This window comes from Mustela lutreola, chromosome 3 (genome assembly GCF_030435805.1).
Source record: "Mustela lutreola isolate mMusLut2 chromosome 3, mMusLut2.pri, whole genome shotgun sequence".
Taxonomy (NCBI): domain Eukaryota; kingdom Metazoa; phylum Chordata; class Mammalia; order Carnivora; family Mustelidae; genus Mustela; species Mustela lutreola.
Window position 1 is genome coordinate 209,070,858 of NC_081292.1, and position 10,843 is coordinate 209,081,700.

The 10,843-nt window shown below is 44.7% G+C and overlaps 1 protein-coding gene across 1 annotated transcript; it reads left to right on the top strand.

Annotated features, from left to right (window-relative positions):
* Nucleotides 1–2,244: 2,244 nt before the first annotated feature.
* On the top strand, nt 2,245–3,009 carry LOC131827985 (histone H1.01). Its single transcript, XM_059168899.1, has one exon. It carries the CDS (start codon nt 2,245–2,247, stop codon nt 3,007–3,009), a length of 765 nt encoding a protein of 254 aa, XP_059024882.1.
* The last annotated feature ends 7,834 nt before the right edge of the window (nt 3,010–10,843 follow it).

A 10,843-nucleotide genomic window follows, 5' to 3' on the forward strand; every position in this document is an offset into this window, starting at 1 on the left:
TAATAGTATCATTTTTTCACCACACTTGGTGTTTAATTTATTTAAATTTATTCAAGTTACTGTTATATTAGTTCTTTCACTTTATTTTATATTTTTCATGTTTTATACTTTTGTTATTTTTTTCTCTCCTTTTGCTTTCTATTGGATTGTTAGAGTTTTCTTCTGCATGCTAGAAGCAATACTTTCCATTTTTTATGGTGATTGCGTTTATCCTAAAAGTCCTACTCATGTTTATTTACTCTTATTGATTAATTGAATTTATTAGTATCTATATATTCCCTCTAACAAGACAAGCCCTGTAGTAAACTCTCTAATCCCTCAGTTCCCTTCCCAAACCTATCATATGACCAAAATTTTGGTCTAGGTTTTTATAGATATACTTTATATTTTGCTTTTTAGGTGGGATTTCTATGACAACTATACATTTTATCAAGGCATTTTATTACATTTATTTCCCATATCACTTGAAAAAAATTCCTGATTATTTTCTCTTTTTTATTTGCTTAATCTCCCCCAAAGTGTTCTCAACATGGGCCTTTGTATGTAAAACCATCTAAGGCCCTGTGTCTTATGTTTGGTTACCCAGAAGAAGCCAGGGATTTATTATGAAAATATTTACTAAATAGAACTGGTAGAGTGGAAAACAGAAGAGGAAAAGGATGAAGCATATCAGGACCTTATAGTATCTTTGTACTATCTGTAGCTCATTTTAGGAGCTTGTGTATGTTAGTAGGAAATTCAGAGAGCTTCTCACTTTTTACTTATCAGTTCTGTTTATCATGTTATCATCAATATCTTGTGCTCTATGGAATGTATAGATAATCAGGATGTCTTCGGACTATGCAATGACAGAAGAGAGGTGATTAAACATACCCCTGGGTGATACAGAAAATGTGTAGCGGTTCATTTCCGGTGTGTGAGAACTGCTTTTGATACCTTGTCAGGTATCCACTAGATCAATGCTCCATACCACATACTAGAGGCCATGTTGATCCATAAAAATACCACACACACACACACACACACACACACACACATAGCTGAAAAGGCAAAAAAGCTGAAATTGGGACTAGTACTTAATTAAATTATGGAGTACGCTGTCATCTGCCTTGCTCCGTCTGATTCTCTTATGGCCAGACTGGGGGCTTAGGTGGATTCTTAATGGGAAACACCATCCCTGTAGTTTTTTGTCTTTGAGGTTGACTCTAAATTCTGTCATTCCACCAGGAATACAATATTATTCTTGATTTCCCATCTTACCTGGTGTAGGGTGTTGTATTGTGGTCTCTGTTACCAGAGTCCACTTAGATCTTGAATTAAGTAGCCCTCAAAAAATCCCAATTCCCTTTTCTTTAATGCAAAGTTATTTGATAAATGACCCTAGGTCACTTTGGGGAAGGAATCGCTGCCATGAATTGCTTTGGTATTTTAGGGTCTTTTCTTAGGGAGATAGGACCTCTTCACTGATGAGCTCTTTCTTAAGAGCTGGCTCAGCGTGGAATGTAGGTGAGAGAGGCTGTTTTCATCGGGCCAGGTGATGCCATTCTTCCGCTAGTCCATTCTAGATCTCTTTTGAATTTGTGTGTCATCTTTCTGTGTGTCTGTCTGTGTCTGTCTGCCTACCTACCTACCTGTCCACCTGTCCATCTGGTACATATCCATCATCTTGAAAACCTCCTTTGTTACTGCTAGCTGGTTTGCTCTTAGGAACCCGGTCTACTGGTCCTCCCGATCGTTGTCTCTGGGTCAGCGCCCGGGATGCCTCTCTGCCACGGCGCCAGTGACGGTGACCACCTGCATCTGACCTCCGACAACTGAGCGCCGCCAGCGGCCTCTGCACTTCGGGATTCCTGGCCGCCTCGGGGGTCCCAGAGAGCCCGTGGTGTGTCCGGCGAGCGGCCGCGGCCTGCGGAGGAGGCCGCTGGGCACCAGCGCGTCTTTCTCTCCCGGGCACTCCTTCTCACGCAACTACAGAAATGTCCGCAGCCCCTTCCAGTCTGATACGACGGAGGGACAGAGGTCGCAGAGGCAGAGAGAGGGGAGCAGGCTCCCCGCTGAGCAGACAGCCCGGTGCGGGGCTCGACCTGGGACCCTGAGACCCTGACCTGAGCCAAGGCAGAGGCTGAGCCCATTGAGCCTGCACTCGAGGTTCTCAAGTCTCCGGAATCGACGCGGAGCATCTTCCCTTCTCGGGACTCCGCTGCTGCCCCCGGGGCTCGGCCGGACGTTCGCCACGGAAGGAAGATGTGTTTCCTTCTCACGCTTCCAGCAGCGGCCTGGCCGCGACGTCCAGCTGCGGGGCCGAGCGTCCAGCTGTGGGGCCGCGACGTCCAGCAGCGGCGGAGCCGAGCGTCCAGCTGCGGGGCCGCGACGTCCAGCTGTGGGGCCGCAACGTCCAGCTGCGGGGCCGCGACGTCCAGCAGCGGCGGAGCCGAGCATCCAGCTGCGGGGCCACGACGTCCAGCTGCGGGGCCACGACGTCCAGCTGTGGGGCCGCGACGTCCAGCTGCGGGGCCGCGACGTCCAGCAGCGGCCGAGCCGAGCATCCAGCTGCGGGGCCGCGACGTCCAGCTGCGGGGCCACGACGTCCAGCTGTGGGGCCGCGACGTCCAGCTGCGGGGCCGCGACGTCCAGCAGCGGCCGAGCCGAGCGTCCAGCTGCGGGGCCGCGACGTCCAGCTGTGGGGCCGCGACGTCCAGCTATGGGGCCGCGACGTCCAGCTGCGGGGCCGCGACGTCCAGCAGCGGCGGAGCCGAGCATCCAGCTGCGGGGCCACGACGTCCAGCTGCGGGGCCGCGACGTCCAGCAGCGGCCGAGCCGAGCGTCCAGCTGCGGGGCCGCGACGTCCAGCAGCGGCCGAGCCGAGCGTCCAGCTGCGGGGCCGCGACGTCCAGCAGCGGCCGAGCCGAGCGTCCAGCTGCGGGGCCGCGACGTCCCGCAGCCCAGGCGGTGCCACGTCCGCAGACTGACCCCGCGTCAGCCCCGGCCCGCCTGGCCCCGAGTCCATGAACCCCCCCGGGCTGCCCCGCTTCCCCCGTCGCACCGCAGCACCTGCGGCCGCGCTGCCGGACCGTCCCCTGAGCGTCCGCGGCAGCTCCCGGAGCGGGCTGCGGGCGTCCGTCCGCGTCGTCGGGGCCGGCGCGAGGCGAGGCCGTCCGCGGGGGCAGCGCTCTCCGGTCGCTGCCGGGCTCGGGCTCCTGCGGGGCCTCAGGCCCCCATGGCCGTCGCTGTGCGGAGACCGACAGATCGGCTTCCGACGGCTGCACGGGGCGCCCAGCGGCCCCTTCGAGGTCGCGCGGCGTCACAGCCGGGTTCCGGCAGCGCCCGGGGGCTCCGTCGGTGGCGCGTCTGCCTCGGGCTCAGGGGTGACCCGGTCCGGTGCCGCCCCGCGGGCCTCCCGCTGCCCCAGGCCCGGCTGCTCCCTCTCCCATCCCCTGCTCGGGCTCTTTCTCTGCCAAGTGAATAAGTAAAATGTTTAAAAAGAGTAACTTAATTTTTGTTTTTCTTTTTTACTGACTTTAAATTGACACTTAAAAATAGGGGCGCTTGGGTGCCTCAGTCGTTAAGCATCTGTCTTGGGCTCAGGTCATGATCCCAGGGTTCAGGGGTCGATCCCCGCATGGGGCGCCCTGCTCAGCGGGGAGCCTGCTTCCCTCCCCTTCTCTCCCTGCGCTGTGTCTCTGTCCAATAAATAAATACAATCTTTGGGGAAAAAATGGATTCTAAATATTATTCAGTGATATTGAAAACATTCTCAAAAATATTTGAAATGAAAATTTACCTCAACCAGGCTTAGAACATTTAATTATTGACCTGGATATGAGTTTGGATTTTTAATTTAAAAATACGGAGTATTTTCCTACTACCAGTTAGCACTTTCCACTGAATGTTTCCTCACCAACTGAAAATGAGGCTTACTCAGAACAGGGAAGCCGATCCGTTGAATAACTTATTGTTCACATTTGGCCGTTAACTACAGAGATGTAAAGTTAATAATATGCTTGCCAGGAAAGTTATAAATCAAAAATAAAAAAAAATTCTGGCGGTGAGGACACAACTGGAACATTTTGAAGTAAGACGAGTAGTTAATCATCCAGCCGTGCTCTGGGTTAATAAATCAGAATGTAAGAAGGAAACAAATGACTGATATTTCCCCATCATCGTGGTTTTAGTGTTCTGAGTTGACAGAATGATGTTGGTAAAATCAGGAGAAAAATTACAGGTAGAAGCAAAGTAGTCTCTTTGTTTAGGGCATATCTGAACACGCTTTGCAGGTTTGAAACCTTTACAACAGTCTACACCCTTCTTCAACAGTCCTGTGGCTGTTTCCTAATTGATTACCTAAAGACTATGTAGTTCAAAAGCTTTGTGAATGGTGGTGATTAGTAGCTTTGTGAAGACTCAAGATAGTAAATTTGTGATCTGTGGCCTTGAAATCATTGTCTTCTCATCTGCCTGTGTTCTATGCCTCCTGGACTGTGTAAGAAAATTGATAAATGCCCTAAAGATACGATCCAGTACACAATAATCCAGTTTATGTTATACAATCACATATATTTTCTTTTTCTTATCTGAATGTTATATTTATAGGTATGAAATTGAACTTTATTAATAAGCATTGTATTTTGAGTAAGTTATTCCTGATCTATGAAATTACATTATTATTTACAATTTATGAATTTTTTAAAAAGATTTTATTTATTTGAGAGAGAGAGAGAGAGAGTAAGAGAGTGCAAATGGGGGATGCGGAGGGGCAGCGGGAGAGGGACAGGCCGACTCGACGCTGAGTGTGGGTCTCCTGTGGGCTCGATCCCATGACCCCGGGATCATGAGCTGAGCCAGAACCACCGAGGTGGGTGCTCAGCTGACTGAGCCACACACGTGCCCCAAATTTTATGACTATTTCAATAGGTTTCTTAAAATGGACTTAGGGCCATTTAGAAATTTTTTCTTCAACTTTTGAGTCTAGCTCCAACTTTTATTTTATTATGAATCTATTAATAAATGAATTAGTCGCTTAGTCAAAAAATATAGTGAGTATGATATTTCTTAGGCAATAAATTTGGATGTGTAATGTAACTGTGTATTTTTTTTTGTAATTCAAACTAAACTTTATTTTGAACTTCCAGTCGATCTGGAGGCAAAAATTTCATTTAATAGTTTTGCAATATACTTAGTGGATTTACTTCCTTTCTGCCTGTCCTCTTTAAAAGAGAAGATGTTTCACTCACTCGTTTAACTTAAGGCTCTTCGTACTTCTTGAACTCCCAAGTGTGCGTGAAATCACCTCTGTCCTCTCATGCCATTGTTATTTGGAGCCTGATAGCAGGCTTCCCCCCAAGGCAACAGATGAGGAACACAGAATAAGCTTATAGTCCTCAAATATACTAGAAATTCTATTTATACCTACTCAGAGTGGGGCTAATAGGAAGTGGAGTCCCTGCTAATACACTCACATAGGCTTCTTAAGCTATTATTTTTTATTTTTTTAAGTTTCTTCTTAGGGTCATCTGGGTGACTCAGTGGGGAGCCTCCTTCTCCCCCCGCTCATGCCTCTCTTTCTCTCTCTCAAATAAGTAAATAAAAACTTGAAAAAAATAGTTTTTCTTAAATGGGAAAGCTAATTTCTTCATCACCTTACACTGGTTAAAGCATGCATTTTTATGTTGCACATTGTAGATTTTCTGATTTTTTGTTGTTTGTGGGCTTTAAAACTTAATTTTAAAGTAATTAACTAAGAATTGCTTTCTATCATTTGTTCTTCCTGCATTTCTGCTGGAACAACCCTGTTGTGAGGCTAAGAACAGAATTCCTTCACTGCTCCCCAGTTTGAGGAGGAAGTGCGTGTGTATGAGTGTTGGGCGCGGTGGGAGTAGGTGCAGGTTGGGAGGCGCCACGTTGGTAAGTGATTCACATGATCATCTCTCCACACAAATGCTGATCTGCTTCTGTTATGGGTCAGGTTCTGGTGTGGGTATGATGAAGGAAGTGAGAAGATATATTCCTGTTTTCAGGGTACTTGAAGTTAGTGGAGGGAACAAAGAACAAAGAACGAATTTACGGTGCGTGAGAGAAGTAGAGGAAGAGTGGGTTGTGGTAATGAATCTAAACTTGGTCCTAAAAGTTGGATAGAATTTACATAAGATGACAAAATGGTTATAAATCAATAAATCATAAATAAAAATTTTATATATCCTATTATACATGCTAAACTATATATTAAATCTGGTGGTTATATGAGGAGGGAATGGTTTATTTATAAAAATACAATATTCATTAAGAATTTACTGGGTAAGAATTTAATACAGCTCGCTGCTCTTGGCAGGAGGAAGGATAGAAGGAAGGGATGGATACTAAGACAACTGTAAAAATCTTCCTAGCTTTGAGGAATTTGACATTTAATTTTGAAGGTGTTGCATGAACATATGTAAACCATGAAAGCAGGAGAGTTTAGGGAATAGTAAGTTTGGTGTTTAAACAACAATCGGTGGAAATCGTAGGCACTCAGAATGGGTACATGCTGGAAGGGAAAGAGGTGAAAAAGAGAAAGGGAAGACAAGAGACAAATGACAGAAGGTAGACAAATGTTGAAGGTATAATTGTGTGAATCACCTATAAATAAGACATTAGTGAAATATGTCATCAAGGAACCATCTGAAATACTGAGGACTCGCCACTAAGCTCTAGAAAATGCTCCTATCCAAGGCCTTGAAGGAAAATCTCAGGAAGAAGGAAAATGAACTGCTTAGAGGAGTCGCTGAAGACCAGGTGAGGGGACAGGGCAAGGCCGTTCACAGAAGAGGAAAGTCTGCAGTCAAGTGCCGGCTGCTACTCATGAGTGGTTGAACAGAGTCAGAGCTGAGACGGGCCAACCCAAGAGAGGGATCTTCCCATGGTTTTGGAAACTGGAGTGCTCATCATTTTCTTTTCTTTCTTTTCTCCCTCTTTCCGCCGCGTCCCTTCCCAATGATTTCTTGCATGTATTTTCCTCAGGGCCTCATTTTTAAATTTTGATTTTACTTTATTTTCACCAAACATGATCAATTTTTGAATAAATAATACTCGCACATGGCAACAAATTAAAGTTAAAAAGTTATACAGATGGTGGTAGAGTAGGAGGCGGTGGAGTAGGAGGACCGTAGAATCGCCTCATCCCATGCATACAACTAGAGAACTATCAAGTCATCCCAAATACTCCGGAAATCCACCTGAAGATGGGTGAAACAAACTCGACAACTAGTGGTAGAGAAGAGGCCACATTAAAGAAGGTAAGAAGCGTGGAAATGCAGTACGGGAGAGAAAAGGATCACGCCAGGATGGTGGGGTTGGAACTGTGGTTGCCAGAAAGGGCATGAGACACACGAATGCAGCGCAACGCAGCGCAGGAGGAAAACGAATCCCCATAGCAAGTGGCTTGGGAAGTGAGGGGCCGAAGCTTTGGGAGTTCTTGCAACCAAAGGGCTTAACTGCTAGAGTTCTAAAGGTCAGCAGCCTGGCTTAGGAAGAGCTGGGGGACATTGCAGTGCTCTTGGAGAGAAGGAAAGCAAACAATCTGTGGACATACAGCATGGAAACAGTGGTCATCTGAGGTGTGCCTAACCTAAGGGAGGTTATTTGCTAATCTCAGAACATGTCCCAGAGAGCAGCCTTCCTGGAGGGACCCTCTAAGGACAAAGGAACTGGTAGGCACCATTTCCTCCTTCACCCTCAGCTTAAACACAGAGCCACCTTTGGGAACCAGCACAGTTCCAACATTGGGTACCTACCTTGTTTACATCAAGCCCTGCCCCTGTGCTCCAGTGGAACCATCCTTCCCAGTCTACACTTCTGTCCCAGCATGGCTGGGCCCCTCCCTGACTACACAGGTCCAAACCCCTGCCCACACTGCATTTCCTGACCTGAGAGTTTTGAGGGCCTTCGTTCCAGAGGCCAGTGTAAACATAAGCAGACCAGAGCACACATAGTTAAAACTTGCCACAGACAAGGGACCAAACACTGCCACAACAGGCAAAAAGAGCCTGTGTAGAGACTGAAGGATAAAATGCTGGAACACAGCAGCAGAGCATGTGAAGCACACATTGGAGACACTTCCTGAAGCAACAGGCCCTGGGGACACTATATGGCTGGGCACTAAAGACCTCTTCTTCATAAGGCCATTTCCCCAAGAATAGGAGATGTAGCTGACTTTCCTAACAGAGAAGCAAGCACAGAGTCATAGAAAAATGAGAAGATGGGGGAATTTGTCCCAAATAAATGAACAGGACAAGACCATGGCAAGAGACCTACGTGAAACAGATATAATTAACACACATGATGAGAATTTAAAGTAATGATCATAAAGATACTAGACTTGAGAAAGGAGTAGAAGACATCAGTGAGACCCTTATCAGAGGTAAGAATAACAGAGCAGAGACAAAGGGCTCAATACACGAAATAAGAAACATGCTTGTCAGAATGAACAGCAGGTTGCAAGCAGAAGAATGAATTAATGGGGCACCTGGGTGGCTCAGTGGGTTAAAGCCTCTGCCTTGGGCTCGGGTCATGATCCTGGGGTCCTGGGATCGAGCCCCACATTGGGCTCTCTGCTCAGTGGGGAGCCTGCTTCCTCCTCTCTCTCTCTCTGCCTCCCTCTCTGCCTACTTGTGATCTGTGTCGTCAAGTAAATAAATAAAAATCTTAAAAACAAAAAAAGAAGAACAAATTAATGACCTAGAAGACAGAGCAATGGAAAGTAATCAAGCTGAACAAAAAAGAGAGAAAAGAGTTATGCAGAATGAGACTAGGCTTCAGGAACTCGGTGTTTCTATCAAACATAGTAGCATTCATATTATAGGAGTACCAAAAGAGGAAGAGAGGACAAAGGGAGGAGAAATATTAGCTGCAAACTTTCCTAATCTGGGAAAGAAAACACATATCCAGATCCAGAAGGCACAGAGAATGCCCCCAACAATCAACAAAAAGTAAATCTGCGTCAAGGCATACTGTAATTAAACTGTCAAAATATAGCAATAAATAAAAAAATTTAAAAGCAGCAAGAAAAAAGAAGACAGTAATACACAAGGGAAACCCTATAAAGCTGTATCAGTAGAATTTCAATGAAATTTTCTAAGACAGAAGGGAGAGGCCTGATATATTCAAAGTGCTGAACAGAAAAAATCTACAGCCAAGAATACTCTATCCAGCTGGGTTATCATTTAGAACAGAAGGAGAGATAAAGACAAACAAAAACTAAACAAGTTTATGACTAGTAAATGAGCTCTGCTAGAAATATTATAGGGAATTTGATGAGCGGAAAGGAGAGATGAGGAGTGACAGTTTGAAGGCAGGACACACAAAAGCAGTAGAAATGAATATTTTTATAAATTATAAGTCAAGGGACTCACAAAATAAAAGGCAGTAAAATCAGAACTTAAAAAACTTAAAATATGGGTGGGGAGAGAAGTAAAGAATGGGTTCAAACTTAATCAACCATCAGTGTAACGTAGACTGCTATATGCAGAAGATGTTATATACAAGCCAAACAGTAACCACAAGTCAAACACCACTAATAAATATGCAAAGAAAAAAGCAAAGAAATGCAAATATATCTCCAGAGAAAACCAGCAAACCATAGAAAGGGAGAAAGACAAGACTCTTCAGAAACAATCTTCAGAATCTTCAGAAAAAATTACAAAAGTAATAAAATGACAATAAATACATATCTGTTAATAATTCCTTTGAATAAAAATAGACTAAATGCTCTAAAGATAAAATATAGGATGACAGAGGGGCTAAAAAACAAGACCCATCTATAACTGCCTACAAGAAACTCATTTTAGACCTAAGGACTCCTGCAGATTGAAAATGAGGGGATGGAGAAATGTTTATCACGCAAAGGGATGTCAAGAGAAAGCTGGGGCAGCAGCAGGTACATCAGACAAAATAAACTTTTAAAACAAAGACTGTAACAATAGACAAAGAAAAACACTATGTTAATCATTAAGGGGCCAATCCAACAAGAAGATAAAGCAGTTGTAAATGCATTCAACAATGGAGCAGCCAAGTACATGGAATACTTAATAATAAACAGCAGTGATGCAGTGGTAGTAGGGGCCTTTAACACCCCACTTACATCAATGGACAGACAGATGATCCAGAAAATGAATAAGGAAACTGGCTTTGAATGACACACTGGACCAGATGGACTTAACAGATGTATTCAGAACATTCCATCCTAAAACATCAGAATACAAATTCTTTCAAGTGCCCATGGAACCCTCTCTGGAAGAGATCATGTAATAGGCTACAAAACAAGTCTCAACAAATTAAAAAAGATCAAAGTCATACCATGCTTACTTGGGGGGAAGTGGGGTGGGGATGGGTTAAATAAGAGGTGGATGTTAAGGAGGCACTTGTGATGAGCACTGGGTGTTTTTTGTAAGTGATGAATCACTAAATTCTACACCTGAAACTAATATTACACTGTATGCTAACTAACTGGAATTTAAATAAAAACTTGGGGGGGGGGGGAATCTTCAAAAAACCCAAAGTCATACCATGCATCTTTTCTGACCCTAATGAAACTTGAAGTTCACCACAAGAAACAATCTGGAAAGAGCACACATACATGGAAGTTAAATAACATGCTACCAAACAACGAAAGGTCAACCAAGAAAGGAAAAAGGAAATAAAAAAAATCATGGAGACAAATGAAAATGAAAATGCAAAAGTTCAAAATCTTTGAAATACAGCAAAAGCAGTTCTAAGAGGGAAGTTTATAGTCATACAGGCCTATCTCAAGAAGCAAAGCAAAGCAAAACAAAACAAAACAAAAAAACTCAAGTAAATATCTTAACCTTATACC